This window comes from Bufo bufo, chromosome 6, assembly GCF_905171765.1.
Source record: "Bufo bufo chromosome 6, aBufBuf1.1, whole genome shotgun sequence".
In the NCBI taxonomy this organism is placed as follows: domain Eukaryota; kingdom Metazoa; phylum Chordata; class Amphibia; order Anura; family Bufonidae; genus Bufo; species Bufo bufo.
The window spans coordinates 7,149,515-7,167,230 of record NC_053394.1 but is presented as its reverse complement, the minus strand read 5'-3'; the positions used below and the strand labels follow the sequence as shown (position 1 = coordinate 7,167,230).

Below are 17,716 nucleotides of genomic sequence, written 5' to 3'. Positions count from 1 at the left end.
TACAAATATGGATGCAGCCCGGTGTATGTAACTTGTGTATTATATGCAGTGTATGGATTTGCAAAGTGAGCAGCACAGGGTTAAAGTCTCATATCCTGCACCGGTATTTGCATTGACCTGTGAGTTCATGGGATGTTCATCCCCCTGATTCCCAAATATGAATGTAATTTACGAAATGAATCCAGAGCAGGAATATCGCACCGATGGCTGAGGCGTCGTAAGGCTCGGCCTCCTCGTAGTAACCCTCCACAGGATCCGCTTTTGGTGACTGCGTCTTTTCCAGGATCTGACAAATAAAGAAGTCACATCGTTACTTTGGCTGCAGATCTAATGCTAGTTATAAGAGATGAGAAACATTGTATCAAATTATGTATCAAGTAGAAACATGGGATCTATTGATGGCAACTCTGTTCGGGACGTCCCAGCCACAGCCTTATATCCTTGACAACCACTTGCTCACATGAGCAAACAGGTGTCAGATGCTCCCCTTTTTGTTATTTCCCCAGGTGTCCGTTGTCAGGGGCACACACACATTAAAGCTAAGCTATGTTATCAAGGATCTCTACCCAGCACATCCATATCCTGACCAATGTCTGGAAACTGAATTGTGGCTCCCTACATTGTTACCCAGCAGAAATACAGGAGCAGAAGTAATAAGGTCATTTGCCATTTCGAAGCTTGGAAAAGCTGGGTGAGAACCCCTGTAGGAGCAGTGCTGTCAGCCATACTGGGTATCACCCAGCTTTCCCAGAAATGTATGTCGTGGCTGAGAACCCCCTGGACGACTCCAGGACTTTTTTCAGGGGTATATTGGGGGGGGGGGGGGGGGGGTTCCTTGTACAAATTCCTATCTGTTATTTGACTTTGAGGCTTGAAAAGATTTTGGGTTAAATGTCAGCGGCGGACCCCGGGCCTGAGATGTCGCTCTGTAAATAAAGATCTATTTGTTTCCGAGGGGGGAAGAGGAACTGAGTGGGATCCGTGGAGCTGCTCCAGGCTCTGGACACTACATTGTTGTCCGAACGTCCAGCATTAGATCAGCTTTTCCACTCGAATGACTCAATGCATGAAGAGTGAGGGGCACATCCCCTGGCACCGGAGCCGGCCGCGCCAACAGCTGCTAACAGCCCCATGGGGGGAATCCTGCATAAGCCGTCCGCTGGGGTCACCCCGGAATCTACATGTAGGAGACTCACTACAGACCTGACACTGTTAGTCCCTTCCATCAGACAAGGGCCCCCACCCCATACACAGGAGCTTCAAAGCAGAATCCTGACCCCAGAGGTTTCATCCTCCGCTCCCACCGTAACTTATCTCATGAATCCGAGTCTAGAGGAGCAGCCAGGACCCCGCAACCCCAAAAAGTGCACTGGGCACAAGAACTGACACCGAGGAGGTAGATGCCACCCAAACCACCCTGAGAAAACGACCTGACCGCAGCATCACACACTGCACAAAGTCTGAGCCGAGACGGGCAGAAGAAGGGTAATGGTGACCCGCAATCTGCTGCCCTGCTTCATGTGGAGAACGCACAACATTTCCATCCATATGGAGCAGTATTATAGTAGTTATATTCTTGTACATAGGAGCAGTATTATAGTAGTTATATTCTTGCACATAGGAGCAGTATTATAGTAGTTATATTCTTGTACATAGGAGCAGTATTATTATAGTTACATTCCTGTACATAGGAGCAGTATTATAGTAGTTATATTCTTTTATATAGGAGGCAGTATTATAGCAGTTATATTCTTGTACATAGGAGCAGTATTATAGTAGTAATATTCCTGTACATAGGAGCAGTATTATAGTAGTTATATTCTTGTACATAGGAGCAGTATTATAGTAGTTATATTCTTGTACATAGGAGCAGTATTATAGTAGTTATATTCTTGTACATAGGAGCAGTATTATAGTAGTTATATTCTTGTACATAGGAGCAGTATTATAGTAGTTATATTCTTATACATAGGAGCAGTATTATAGTAGTTATATTCTTGTACATAGGAGCAGTATTATAGTAGTTATATTCTTGTACATAGGAGCAGTATTATAGTAGTTATATTCTTGTACATAGGAGGCAGTATTATAGTAGTTATATTCTTGTACATAGGAGCAGTATTATAGTAGTTATATTCTTGTACATAGGAGCAGTATTATAGTAGTTATATTCTTGTACATAGGAGGCAATATTATAGCAGTTATATTCTTGTACATTGGAGCAGTATTATAGTAGTTATATTCTAGTACATAGGAGCAGTATTATAGTAGTTATATTCTTGTACATAGGAGCAGTATTATAGTAGTTATATTCTTGTACATAGGAGCAGTATTATAGTAGTTATATTCCTGTACATATGAGCAGTATTATAGTAGTTATATTCCTGTACATAGGAGCAGTATTATAGTAGTTATATTCTTGTACATAGGAGCAGTATTATAGTAGTTATATTCTTGTATATAGGAGCAGTATTATAGTAGTTATATTCCTGTACATAGGAGCAGTATTATAGTAGTTATATTCTTGTACATAGGAGCAGTATTATAGTAGTTATATTCTTGCACATTGGAGCAGTATTATAGTAGTTATAGTCTTGTACATAGGAGGCAGTATTATAGCAGTTATATTCTTGTACATATGAGGCAGTATTATAGTAGTTATATTCTTGTACATAGGAGGCAGTATTATAGTAGTTATATTCTTGTACATAGGAGGCAGTATTATAGTAGTTATATTCTTGTACATAGGAGCAGTATTATAGTAGTTATATTCTTGTACATAGGAGGCAGTATTATAGTAGTTATATTCCTGTACATATGAGCAGTATTATAGTAGTTATATTCCTGTACATAGGAGGCAGTATTATAGTAGTTATATTCTTGTACATAGGAGCAGTATTATAGTAGTTATATTCTTGTACATAGGAGCAGTATTATAGTAGTTATATTCCTGTACATAGGAGGCAGTATTATAGTAGTTATATTCCTGTACATAGGAGCAGTATTATAGTAGTTATATTCTTGTACATAGGAGCAGTATTATAGTAGTTATATTCTTATACATAGGAGCAGTATTATAGTAGTTGTAGTCTTGTACATAGGAGCAGTATTATAGTAGTTATATTCTTGTACATAGGAGCAGTATTATAGTAGTTATATTCCTGTACATAGGAGCAGTATTATAGTAGTTATATTCTTGTACATAGGAGCAGTATTATAGTAGTTATATTCTTGTACATAGGAGGCAGTATTATAGTAGTTATATTCTTGTACATAGGGGGCAGTATTATAGTAGTTATATTCTTGTACATAGGAGCAGTATTATAGTAGTTATATTCTTGTACATAGGGGCAGTATTATAGTAGTTATATTCTTGTACATAGGAGGCAGTATTATAGTAGTTATATTCTTGCACATAGGAGGCAGTATTATAGTAAATATTTTCAGTTAATAAATGGGCTATGTAGGGTTATAATCAGTTGTCACTTCCACAATGTTCATTCATCTGTTGCCTCTCACTCTGGATATTTCTAATATCTTGGACATAAAGTTTTAATGACAATGGGTTTGGGTCTGTGTCAGTTCTGCTTCTGTCCCAGTTTCGCCTCCTGGTTATCATCTGCAGGATCAGGGATATATTATTAGGGTGGAGGGAAGCAGTAAAATACATTTTTTGTTTCTTTGGTTCTATCAAACAAAGGGACAGACGTGATCTAAATTTAAAAAGCTTTTATTTTTGTATGAATCTGCTCTCCTGGGAATGTGGGAACATGGCCGCCAAAAGAAGCAAATGTCAAACATTTTCCCATAAAAACACGGCAGAAGCGAATGCGATCTCAGAGAGGAAATCTGACGACGTGGCATGTTTCCCGAACTTACTACAGCTTCACCCAAAACAAGGAGCAAGAGACATGAGCGGACACTGGAATTGTTCTGTTGTCCTCAAAATCGGCATAAAATAGATATTTTACGGTCAGATTCACGTGCAGCCCCCTGTTTAGCCACAGCATAAAACCAAGTATCCAGACCAGTAATCTCCATAGACTTTAATCACCATTCACAATGCCAAGCGGCTGCTGGAGAGATGGAAAGCCCTCACTAACAGAGTATGTAGCAATGGAAAAATGAAGGCTCTCACTTCTCCATCTGGCGGGTTGGGTTGATGCCAGCAGAACTTCTTTCCCGGGTGACTGATGCCAATGTAGAGTCTGGTGGAGGAGGAATGATGGTCGGGGACGCACTTCATGGTTGGGATCCTTCAGAGAGGGAAATGTGAATGGTCCAGGTGCAATCATACGGAATCATGAGAACCTGAAGCTTATGGTTTTGAGAAGACCCTTGTTTCCGCACACAATAGCCAGTGGGCATGAGGCGGCCATCTTTGAAGGTCTGATATCCCGGTGCATCATGGGGTTAATAAAGAATAATATTTTCTTTCCTTAAATTTCTCTCAGATGGGATCCAGGCGGCCGCTCGTCTTCTCTACACTGAGATGATAGAGTCCGGCTCTGGCTTGGAATTCGCATAATAAATCTATACCGAAAAAAAGAGAAGAACCTGGAGCTGTGTCCGTGCGCTCAGTGCGGCTGCTTCCCACGCTGCCCCGGGAGGCGTCATCCATTCCAGGAATGCTTCTAATTTCACAGTATTAAATTGCAAATTCCCTCTTTTTCTGCAACATTACAAGAACAATCATGATGCCGCCTCCTCGCGAAAAAACACAACGCGATTTTATCAAAGCTGCATCCAAAGGCGAGGAAAGAAAAGGCCACATCCATGGAGACTGGTAAACCTCACCGATACCACAGGATCGGCACCCAGCTTTCCCAGTGTCCACTGGATCGACCTCTGGAAAAGCTGGGTGATGACCTCTGACCCAGGAATAACGAAGAGTTAATATCCCTGTCAGACTGGTCTATTATAACATCACGTCTGTGTCGTCCGGAGTATAATAATTAGGAGACGTGAACAGGAAATGCCCCCCCATCCTGCATTCTTCTATTAATTCAAGGGCGCCAGTTTTCCCACAGACCCGACCCCTTGCCCCCATCGCTCCATCTGTGAGGAGGGGAAGGGGGCAGATCATGGACTAAGAAATAGTGAAATCTGACAGTGAAGATCAACCCCCAGTGCTGGAGATGTAGATCTGGATTTGAGGGTCACATGTGTATGTGGGGGAAGGGGTTTAATGATGACAATAGTAACAAGTAGTAACATAGTATTAGAGTGGTATCTATTACTATTGGTGTTGTACATGGGGACAGACGCGTTTCAGGGCTCGGCCGGTTGCCTGCTCCTGTGTTGTCACCACTTCATGGATGAGATGTTCTGCATCTGGACGTCTCCTCTTTGCGGTATCTGCTCTCACAGGTGACCGGCACCTCCACCAGGACAGTGATGATGAGGGTCTATGGAGATCTGTATCCTAAGAGGTGTGGAATAAATGGCCGCAGTCACTATTTTGAAGGCGAGTGGATTTACTTTCAGCCATTGAGTGGCATGGACAATGGTTGACGGAGAAACAGATGCCTTCAGATATTCCAGTTATTGATCTGCTGGGCCATAACCCAGGAATAATTAGCACGTGCCTCCAAAACTCTTCACAATGCACATAACAGTATCCGGGTAGTGATGCCCACATACAGTGCCCAAACAATACCACCATACAGTAAAGGCCGCATCGCCAATTAGGCGAGGGGATGGCAGACAAGTGGGGTGGCAGCAGAGCGATGGGAAATAAGCGCTTCCATTGTGGAATCGCTCATCTCTCTGTATTCAACTGTATCGCCATCCTCAGGACAGCCGTACAGTTGATGCTGCGGCGGGGCGAGGGGCTGACATCCCCCTTCCTTGTTCCCTCTGGTAGGCTTAGGGCCTCATGCTTGTAGGGGCAGCGCGATGATGTCATCATGATTGTATCACCGGAGGCGGCAGCGCACAGCTCAGGAAAGAGGTCGGAAGGGGCCTGCACCGCATCGCTGACAGCCGCATGGAGGTGTTTCCGTTTGTTTTTTGTTCATTTGGCACCACGCTGCTAGTCCACTATGAGGAAGGGGGGAGAGGGGCACTATGGGGGCATTTTATACTGGCACACATTATGGGGGGCACATTGGCTCTATGGGGGCACTATTTTTTGTACTGGCACACAGAACGGGGACATTTCTTGTACTAGCACACATTAGAAGGCAGTATTTTGGTGCAGGCATACACAGGGGGGGCATTTTTTGTACTAGTGCCATAATAAGGAGGCATTTTTTTTGTACTGGCTCAAGTTATGAGAGGGCATTCTTTGCACTGTATTTTTCTACTGTCACACATTGCAAAGAGAATTATTACTACTGGGGGCACTATGGTGGGCTTTATTACTACTAGGGGGACCATGGAGAACATGATTACTAGTATAGGTTCAGTGGGAGCATTATTACTTCTGGGGCACAGTGGGGACATGTTGGGAGCACTATTACTGTGGGGGGCACCCTGGCACAGTATCAGCTTAGCACAATTATTTTTGGGGGTCATTATGTTTACACTATTAGTGCCAGGGACACTATTTGCTGGGCGCAATAATTTTTTAGGGCACCGTGTGCCAATAATTGTGAAGGGAGATATCTGTGTGGTACTAGTATTTTCAGGGGGACTGTTTCTGCAGGATATTATTGGGGGGCACAGTATTGGGGGGGGTAGCAGGATGGGGTGTTGAGAATGTGGGAGGAGGATGGAAAAGTGGGAAACTAAGATGTATGTTTGTCAAACTCTGCAGAGACGAGACATGGCTGAAAGAAATCATCATGGTGGTCTGGACTGAATGGAGAAGATGAGGAAAGAGAACATCTACATCAGAGGAGACATCACTGGATGTAAGAGGTATGTGGCGCTGTATTACCCTGTATGTTCTGTAGAGCTGTATGTAATGTTAGGAGGGAAGGGGTTAGGTTGAGAATTTCACATGGGGGGCGCTGTTTCAATTTTTGCCTCAGGCAGCAGAAAGCCTAGGAGCACCCCTGCACAGAGAATAATACCCCCATACAAAACCCTAATACAACCAACCAAAAAACACCAACTCAAATATCTGAAATAATATTCCCATGTACCGCCAAAATACCATGAGACAAATCAGAAGTAATACCACCTGTGGGGACTCGCTCTGGACAGGATTAGCGGACGCAGTACAGAGGCAACAACAAGTTCTTTGGATCAAACAGTTCAGTGTTTTATTCACAAGCAGTCATAATCAAACAAAAAGTCACCTTGTGTGTTGGTGGTAATTCACACCATGCAGCAATTATACCTCAAAGAGTCCTTGACCATAGCAGCACCAACCTGTTTTCATGCCAAACAGGTAGCAAGCCTTCATCCAGACATAAGGCTCCCAGATCCCAACACAGAGACATGGCTTCTGAGCCCAGCTGCCTATTTAAGGACAGCCAGGAGCTGCCAAAACCCAGACCGCCACTTAAAATTTGGTCCAGTATTTGACCTCACCTGGCTGTAAATCAGCCCAGAAGCACATGCTGGGAGGAAAATACCTGTTTTCCCAGACAAAACCTCCCACTGTCACGTACCCCCCCCCCCATCCTTTGTTCAACCCTGAGGGGGTGGACACACGCCAGTGTACCCAGGACAGGTCATCCGCGTTTCTCTGTAACCGGCCTGCCTTGTGTTCCACCGAAAACTTTACGTTTTGTAGAGAGAGAAACCATCGGTGACCCGGGCATTTCTGTCCTTGGCCTGGCTCATCCACTTGAGAGGGGATTGGTCGGTCAACAGGTGGAACTTTCTCCCCAATAAATAATAGCGGAGAGACTCGAGTGCCCACTTGATGGCCAGGCACGCTCTCTGGGGTGAGCTTACGGCTGAGGAAGACAACGGGATGCTCCTCCTCGTTGACTTCCTGAGACAGTACAGCACTGAGGCCTACTTCGGAGGCAACGGTCTGTACTATAAACTCTCTTTTAAAGTCGGATGTCACCAAAACCGGGGACCCGCACAGGGCCGACTTCAAAGCGGAAAAAGCCTCTTCCGCCCGATCATCCCAGCGAACCATCACTGATTTTCGTCCCTTTAAGAGTCCTGTCAAGGGCGCGGCTAGAGTAGCAAAGTGGGGAACAAACCCCATGTAATAGCCCACCATTCCCAGGAATGACTTTATTTGCCTCGTGGTGACAGGTCGGGGCCAATTCCGTATCGCCTCTATTTTATTCACTTAGGGTTTGATGACTCCGCGCCCAATGACATACCCCAGGTACTTAGTCTCCTCTAACCCTATCGCACATTTTTTCGGGTTAGCGGTTAGTCCAGCTTTCCGAAGGGAGTCCACTACAGCCTGCACCTTGGGCAGGTGACTCTCCTAGTCGGTACTATCGTCCAGGTAAACCGAAGCGTACCGACGATGTGGACGAAGCACGATGTCCATGAGCCGTTGAAAAGTGGCGGGGGCGCCATGCAGACCAAATTGTAACACCTTATACTGATACAGCCCCTCAGGCGTGATGAAGGCTGTTTTCTCTTTGGCAGTCTCCATTAAGGGCACCTGCCAGTACCCTTCGTGAGGTCCAAAACAGAAAAATACCGGGCTTGTCCTAACCTCTTGATGAGCTCATCCACCCGGGGCATGGGATACGCATCAAATTTGGAAAGCTCGTTAAGTTTTTGAAAGTCGTTACAAAACCGCAACGTCCCGTCCGGCTTGGGTATCAGTACTATAGGACTAGCCCACTCACTTTTTGACTCATCAATGACGTCTAGCTGCAACATTAGCTGCACCTCCTCCGATATGGCTTGTTGCCGAGCCTCAGGCACCCAGTATGGTTTCAATCGGACTTTTGCCTGAGGCTCAGTGACAATGTCATGCCGGATTATGGAAGTGCGTCCAGGGAGGTCCGAGAACACATCCTGAGTCTGTTTAGAGGAGAGGCTGTCAGCAATTGTTACTGTGGCAGCCGCCTCTCTTGCATCAGACAGAGGGGCCAGTACCTCTTCTCTTAGAAAACCGGGCCGCGGGCTGTCTTATATACAGGTTTACCTATCTTTCCACGGTTTGAGTAAATTCACATGGTAAACCTGCTCCGGCTTTCGCCGCCCTGGCTGCTGTACCTTGTAGTTTACATCTTCAATTTTCTCGAGTACCTCGTAGGGCCCCTGCCATCTAGCCAGGAACTTACTGTCCACGGTCAGCACCAGAACCAAGACCCGATCACCCGGGTTAAAGTTCCGGACCCGAGCCTGCCGATTATAGACCCGACTCTGGGCTCGCTGAGCGGCCTCCATATGCTTCCTGACAAGAGGCAACACTGTCTCTATCCGATCTTGCATCTGGATAACGTACTCAATGACACTTCTATGCGGAGCGGGTTGTTGTTCCCACGCCTCTTTGGCCACGTCCAACAGACCACAAGGACCAACACATTCACCCCCAGTCTTGCCAGAATCTCACCCATGACTTTCTGGTAGTCGGCGGCTTGATCATCCGGCAAGTCGAAATATACCCGCTGGGAATCGGATACCAGGAATGGAGCAACGACCTCAGCTCACTGGCCTCGGGGTAGCTTTTCCCTGATGGCCACTTTCTCGTACATCGCCAGGTAGGTTTCGATGTCGTCTGCGGGGATCATCTTAGGAATCGCGGCACGGACTGCTTTCCGGGCATCGCGGACACTCGGGGTTGCTCCTGCTGTCTGCAAAGCCATCACGTCTTGTAGCAGCAACTGGTTAGTCTCCTGCTGCTGCTTATTAGCCTCGCGTTGCTCTCGCTGCTGCAGATTAGTCTCCATGAGGGCCTTCACAACAGCCTCCATTTTGTCGTGGGGCACTGGTTGTAATACAGCTGGATTAATGTACGACATACAACCGTGCCTGAAAAATGCAGAAACCAAAAATAAGCCTCACTGCTGTTGCCCGCATCCTCCACCAATTGTGGGGTTTCGCTCTGGTAGACAGGATTAGCGGATGTAGTGTAGAAGCAACAACAAGTTCTTTGGATCAAAGAGTTCAGTGTTTTATTCACATTTTAGGCAGGTGACAAAACAAACAGTCATATTCAAACAAAAAGTCATTTTGCGGTGTTGGTGGTAATTCACACCATGCGGCAATTCTGCCTCAAAGAGTCCTTGCTGATAGCAGCACCAACCTGTTTTCACGCCAAACAGGTAGCAAGCCTTCATCCAGACACAAGGCTACCAGATCCCAACACAGAGACCTGGCTTCTGAGCCCAGCTGCCTATTTAAGGACAGCCAGGTGCGGCACTTAAAATCTGGTCCGGTATTTGACCTTACCTGGCTGTAAATCACCCTAGCAGCACATGCTGGGAGGAAAATAACCTGTTTTCCCAGACAAAACCTCTCACTGTGTCACACACCATACAGACCTCATAAAATGTGACCATACAGTGCCAAAATAATACCTTTTTCTTTTTATCAAATAATAACAAAATAACAGTGCCCAAATAATACTAGAATACAGTGCCTCAATAATACTGCCAGACAGTACCTGAATAATACTGCTATAGAGTGCCCAAATAATAATGCCAAAGAGTACAAACATAATACAGCCACAATATGCCCACATAATACTACCACGCACTGCCCAAATAATACTGCCTAGTGCCCAAATGGTGATTACATACAGCATGAGAATAACACTGCCATACAGTGCATACCTATGGTGTACCCATAGCCGTGATCTCCGTGAGATAAAAACCCTAGCCCGGGGAGCCAGCTATCCGTGTGCTCGGCTTGTCCCCTGTGCCTCATTTACAGACAGTGTACCTTGGGCCCTTTAAAGAAAGCAATTAATATAATCTCCACGCCCGTGGGGACCACAGGACGGGTTTATATCTTGTAGTGTACAGATGTATCTACAGATTTATCAAGAAATTTACTCACAATGTTTTTCTAAAAATACTGCAGACCCCCAAAAAAGAATGCAAAAAGCTTCCAGGACACGGGGGTCTTTACTTACTTACCATGGACTCCTCTACAGTATTGCAGCATCTTCATGTGGGGGTTGCTGGGGGGTTATACAGTTATGTAGCCCACCTATGGGTCCCAGAGTGTGCACAGAGATGTACGGTATGTGCAGGGGCGTCTCAGCTGGCGCCATGTCACCTGTACATACAGATGCCAGTACACTGATTACTTACCATCTTTGGCGGTGGGAGGTCGGGGAGGCTTTTCTGTGGAGGCGCAGAGTGCAGCGCTGTCACCCCATTGGTCAGCACATCTTTGGCTGGAAGATCCGTCCTGTCAGCTGTGGAAGGAGAAGTCAGTGTCAGCCTGGGGGCGTTCACCTCCTGGTGTCGTATGATGCTGGCACCTACCAGATTCAGGTTTCATCGCGGTGTCCGTGTCAGGAGCCAACACCTTGTTCATGTAGATATACTCCTCGTCTCCACCTGGAATACGGACGACACGAGACCTCATGTCCTGCATGTTTTGCACCCTAATTTTTAGGCTAAGCTACAACACCCGTCACTGTGGTCCAATGAGGGAGCCAGTCTAGCGGTACAAATTAAAGGGCCAGTAAACTGAAATATCAGCAAAGGAAATAACAGAATCTGGTAGAAAAGAGAGAGGTAGGGGCAGGGAGGAGGTTTCTGGAGCAGCAAGCCCCCCTCCATCCGTCAGTGGAGCAGCAAGCCCCCCTCCATCCGTAAGTGGCTACACATCAACACAAGGAGCTCACAAAGAAACCCCCCTTTAAAGAGAAAGCAAACCCCGTATCTGTAAACCCTGGGGTCGGCTCTAGGCTTGTTCTCGAGGTTCTAGATTCGATACCCACACTGTAAGGATTCCGGACTCTGTTCCAAGTAATGGGAGCACTTACCGCTGTTGTTCTTGAGGCACATCTGCAGGATCTCGGCCAGCAGGCATTTCTTCAGGATGGCCGCACTGCTGAGGTTCTCCTTATCCAGGATGTTCAGGAAATCCTCCAGCTCCGTCAGCAGCCGCTCCAGAGCTACAAGAGATGGAGAGAACCGTTAGCATGGAAGGTGTGTGACACAGCGCGTCCACCGCTGACCCCAGGACTCCATCTCCCCCGCTTTCATCAGGTTTTTGATGCAGTGTTGTGGATGATAAAAGGGGTGACAGCATTAAGGACAAGCGTGGCATATCATTAAGGACAAGCGTGGCATATCATTAAGAACAAGCGTGGCATATCATTTAAATACATTCATTCAAAGACGGAATCAGAAAACCTGAGCACAAACTGCACGTCTGAATACACCCCAACATCCTCCGTATGGGTCTTCACACTTGACAAAGTCCATGGAGATGCAGTGAAATCTGCAGCCAGATCCAAAAGTAACACATGTGAAACGCACTGCGGCTGCAGGCTATTTCCCCTGTGGACAGGTATGAAAAGACGTAGCGGCCGAACCCCCCACAAAATGCAGTTTTGATGCGGTTTTCAACGCGATTGCAGTTGTTACAGGTGAAACATGTTGAAACATAGTAACAGCTTATAAACATGATGCGTCTTTATGCATTGTGGTTTTCACACATTTATTTAGGGCTCATGCACAGAAACGTATTTTTGCTGCATCCGTTCCACGTTTTTTGCTGGTCGGATGCGGATCCATTCAGTTCAATGGGGCCGCAAAAGATTCAGACAGCACTCTGTGTGCAGTCCACGTCTGAATGTCCGTTCTGTGGCCCCGCAAAAATATAGAACATGTCCTATTCTTGTCTGTATTGCAGACAAGGATAGGACAGATCTACGGAGGTCGAGACGTTCCGTTCCGCAAAATGCAGAACGCAAACGGCCATCATCTGTGTTTTACAGATCTGCAATTTGTGGACCACAAAACAGGCTACAGTCATGTGCATGAGCCCTAAACTGCATCTCCTTGCTACGTGTGAACATCCCTGCAATCTGCTGTGCGAATATGGCGCCCCCCCCCCCTGGACTGCTCTCGGACCCCCAGAGGTGCTCCCAACACATTCCCAGCGTCCACTGGCTGCAGTCACATGACACAGTTATACTCACTGCAATTTATGCCACAATGTCGCACAAACTGCTACCATATTGCAAAACAGCAGTTTTTTTACGTGTGAATGCGCCCCCCACTGAAATGACAGCTCAGGGCAGGGGCGAAGCTATTGGGGAAGGGGGGGATAGAAGGGGGGGTATGCTCCGGTATTACAAGCGGAGAGTGCACAGTCAGATCCAAAACCTCCAAGGGAGAACTGAATACTTCTCATTTTCTAAATCAGGCTGCATTTCTTTTAGGGGTGATTTCCGTAAAAATTGTGTGGTAGTCGTATCTGTCAGTAAGAAGAGCTAATTATCACAGGGTCCTCTTATAACACCTCCATATTACCATAAGGTTAGAGTGACCTTTAAAGGGGTTGTGTCATGAAACGTAGTCTACATTTCTCAAACCAGCCCCCGGATCTGGACACTTTTGTAATTGCATATAACCCCTGAGCTATTCAATAAAATGCATCTGTACAGTGCCACCTGCTGTTTGTTCGTCTATGGTTTGTAGGACTCTTCTATGCTTTCTAAGACTGGTCTATGGTTTCTAAAACTGGTCTATGGTTTGTAGGACTCGTCTATGGTTTGTAGGACTCGTCTATGGTTTGTAGGACTCGTCTATGGTTTGTAGGACTCGTCTATGGTTTTTAGGACTTGTCTATGGTTTCTAAGACTGGTCTATGGTTTGTAGGACTCGTCTATGGTTTCTAAGACTGGTTTATGGTTTGTAGGACTCGTCTATGGTTTGTAGGACTCGTCTATGGTTTCTAAGACTGGTCTATGGTTTGTAGGACTTGTCTATGGTTTCTAAGACTGGTCTATGGTTTGTAGGACTCGTCTATGGTTTCTATGACTGGTCTATGGGTTGTAGGACTGGTCTATGGTTTCTAAAACTGGTCTATGGTGTGTAGGACTGGTCTATGGTTTGTAGGACTCTTCTATGGTTTCTAAGACTGGTCTATGGTTTCTAAGACTGGTCTATGGTTTGTAGGACTCGTCTATGGTTTGTAGGACTCGTCTATGGTTTGTAGGACTCGTCTATGGTTTGTAGGACTCGTCTATGGTTTTTAGGACTTGTCTATGGTTTCTAAGACTGGTCTATGGTTTGTAGGACTCGTCTATGGTTTCTAAGACTGGTTTATGGTTTGTACGACTCGTCTATGGTTTGTAGGACTCGTCTATGGTTTCTAAGACTGGTCTATGGTTTTTAGGACTTGTCTATGGTTTCTAAGACTGGTCTATGGTTTGTAGGACTCGTCTATGGTTTCTAAGACTGGTCTATGGTTTGTAGGACTCTTCTATGGTTTGTAGGACTGGTCTATGGTTTGTAGGACTCATCTATGGTTTCTAAGACTGGTCTATGGTTTGTTGGACTCGTCTATAGTTTGTAGGACTCGTCTATGGTTTCTAAGACTGGTCTATGGTTTGTAGGACTCTTCTATGGTTTGTAGGACTCTTCTATGGTTTGTAGGACTCTTCTATGGTTTGTAGGACTGGTCTATGGTTTATAGGACTGATCTATGGTTTGTAGGACTGGTCTATGGTTTGTAGGACTGGTCTATAGTTTGTAGGATTGGTCTATGGTTTGTAGGACTTTTCTAAGGTTCTTTTCATTGGTCTGCCATGTCCCCACACTGAAATGACAGCTCAGGTCAGGGGCAAAGCTATTGGGGAAGGGGGGGGGGGGGGGGAGAAGGGGGGGGGATGCTCTGGTATTACAAGCGGAGAGTGCACAGTCAGATCCAAAACCTCCAAGGGAGAACTGAATACTTCTCGTTTTCTAAATCAGGCTGCATTTCTTTTAAGGGTGATTTCCGTAAGAATTGTGTGGTAGTCGTATCTGTCAGTAAGAAGAGCTGATTATCACGGGGTCCTCTTATAACACCTCCATATTACCATAAGGTTAGAGTGACCTTTAAAGGGGTTGTGTCATGAAACGTAGTCTACATTTCTCAAACCAGCCCCCGGATCTGGACACTTTTGTAATTGCATATAACCCCTGAGCTATTCAATAAAATGCATCTGTACAGTGCCACCTGCTGTTTGTTCGTCTATGGTTTGTAGGACTCTTCTATGCTTTCTAAGACTGGTCTATGGTTTTTAGGACTTGTCTATGGTTTCTAAGACTGGTCTATGGTTTGTAGGACTCGTCTATGGTTTCTAAGACTGGTCTATGGTTTGTAGGACTTGTCTATGGTTTCTAAGACTGGTCTATGGTTTGTAGGACTTGTCTATGGTTTCTAAGACTGGTCTATGGTTTGTAGGACTCGTCTATGGTTTCTATGACTAGTCTATGGGTTGTAGGACTGGTCTATGGTTTCTAAGACTGGTCTATGGTGTGTAGGACTGGTCTATGGTTTATAGAACTCTTCTATGGTTTCTAAGACTGGTCTATGGTTTTTAGGACTTGTCTATGGTTTCTAAGACTGATCTATGGTTTGTTGGACTCGTCTATGGTTTCTAAGACTGGTCTATGGTTTGTAGGACTCGTCTATGGTTTGTAGGACTCGTCTATCGTTTCTAAGACTGGTCTATGGTTTGTAGGACTCTTCTATGGTTTGTAGGACTGGTCTATGGTTTGTAGGACTCGTCTATGGTTTCTAAGACTGGTCTATGGTTTGTAGGACTCGTCTATGGTTTCTAAGACTGGTCTATGGTTTGTAGGACTCTTCTATGGTTTGTAGGACTGGTCTATGGTTTGTAGGACTCGTCTATGGTTTCTAAGACTGGTCTATGGTTTGTAGGACTCTTCTATGGTTTGTAGGACTGGTCTATGGTTTGTAGGACTGATCTATGGTTTGTAGGACTGGTCTATGGTTTGTAGGACTGGTCTATGGTTTGTAGGACTGGTCTATGGTTTGTAGGACTTTTCTAAGGTTCTTTTCATTGGTCTGCCATGTGTGAATGTCTCCTGAGGGTTTAGTCAACTCCCAGATAGCATATTTATACAGAAATTTCTGCAATTGCTATTTGCATCTGAATGAGGACTGCAGAACGCCAGGCAGCTCCTGAAGAAATGACCCCATTTGAATGAACAGAACAGATTGTCACAGTAATTTCTGTGACAAATCTGCAGAGTATGAATGATGAGGTGAAAATTTTGCACCAGTGACATCAGAGAATTGGTGAATTGCTCTGCATTTATTTAAAAGTTTTTTTTAACAATAAGGACCTGGGTAAAGTTTCATTAACTACATAATTTATTAAAGCCAAAGGGAGGCTATCAACCTTACTTGACCCAGGTTTGGAGTGAAATTAAAATATCACTTTTATTAATACAGTTTAAAATGGCTGCGAGCCTGGACACAGATTTAAAAACCTTGTTTGCCATTCCTGTGTATATCTGGGCCGTCTGCCTTAAGAGTGGTGGAGATGTGCACCCTCTCCTACCACGCTACAGAAACCTGCACAGTATTGCCTAGTAAGCCAGTTAAGTCACTGACCTCTAAATAGGTGGTGACCGATAATAGCTGACACTATGTCAATAGCGGTCAGACCTGAGACTATGAGTCAGTTAATGCACTGACAATAAGATAGCTTAAATCAGCAGCACGTCGAGTCTAGCACTATACTGTCGATGTATGTGGATGCCAGTGAAACAACGGACTCACGATTGTACAACAGACGGCTCAAGTTAGGTTGATAGCCTCCCTTTGGCTTTAATAAATGATTCATTTAAAAAAGTCCCACATCTTATTAATCTGGTCCATGTGGATCTGTCTGAATTTCAGTGTACCTTTGCTATGGGCACCCCCGCCTTTGATACATTACTACAGCAGCTTCTCTTGTTTATTTTCCATTTTGGAGTAACAAGAAACAACTTTCCAAATTAGTCACAATTTTAGCACAAACTTTTTAGCGTCTGGAGTTTCCTCATAGACTGAATATTACACGCGGCCAATGACCTGCGCAGTGGGGAGTTTTGGTCATTTCGGGGAGCCGTCTGTGACAGATATTTGCCTTTGATTCCACATTTTATTGATAACTGAAGGACAGGACGAGACTCCCCCGGCATTCCTCACAATATTCTGGGGAGAGGGCTCTGCTTTATTCTGACCGATCACTCATGGGGAAGGAGTTAAGAAGACTGCCAGCCCTGGACCTCAAGGACTTCTCCTCATATGTCAGGTCTTGTGTCACTCAAGTCTTCTCTCTCCCACAATCATACAAATAATCAGGAGGACGGGGTCTGAGTCACCAGGAATGGGGGTCACTGGCCCCTAAAACCAGGGCCTGAGACTCACCGATAGAACTGTGGGACTGAGCTGAGGTCGGGTAGTGATTCACATCCATTGTCTGGTTCCACTGAAACTCCAGGTGAGAACAGAAACCCCCATCCAGACAGGTGCGGACAGATGAGCGACACAGAACCGCCATCCCACGCATTCCTGCCTTCCTTATGTTTAATGCAGCCGCAAGTTTTATAACGGTTACACAGCTGAGGGTTTGCATCAGTGTAGAGCTGAACACATCAGTCTCTTTCCCATCCTGATCATTAGGTCCGGACAGGCTCTGGATGTACGCAAATGTTTCCATTCACTGACAGCAAGCAGATACTTTTAACCCTTTCACATTGCAGCCAATTTTTCTTTTTCTTGTGTTACTACTTTGAAGAAACCAAAAAAAAACCTCCCCCTGTTTATGCCGTCATCTCCTGACCTATAACTTTAGGGCTTGTGGCGCAGAATGAGCTGCAATTATTTAGAGATTTACTTTTTATCAGATTTTTTCCGAGACGCG

The 17,716-nt window shown here is 45.3% G+C and overlaps 1 protein-coding gene across 1 annotated transcript in view; it reads right to left on the bottom strand.

Moving 5' to 3' along the window:
* The window catches only part of AFAP1L2 (actin filament associated protein 1 like 2), a 105,860-nt gene that overhangs the window by 50,518 nt on the left and 37,626 nt on the right, over positions 1-17,716 (bottom strand). Inside the window, exons 2-5 of the mRNA XM_040435196.1 lie at positions 11,822-11,953; positions 11,316-11,390; positions 11,139-11,245; positions 202-286 (exon numbers count right to left, since the gene is read on the bottom strand). Of these exons, the coding sequence (XP_040291130.1) occupies positions 202-286; positions 11,139-11,245; positions 11,316-11,390; positions 11,822-11,953 (399 nt within the window). The remainder of the gene's footprint in view (positions 1-201; positions 287-11,138; positions 11,246-11,315; positions 11,391-11,821; positions 11,954-17,716) is intronic.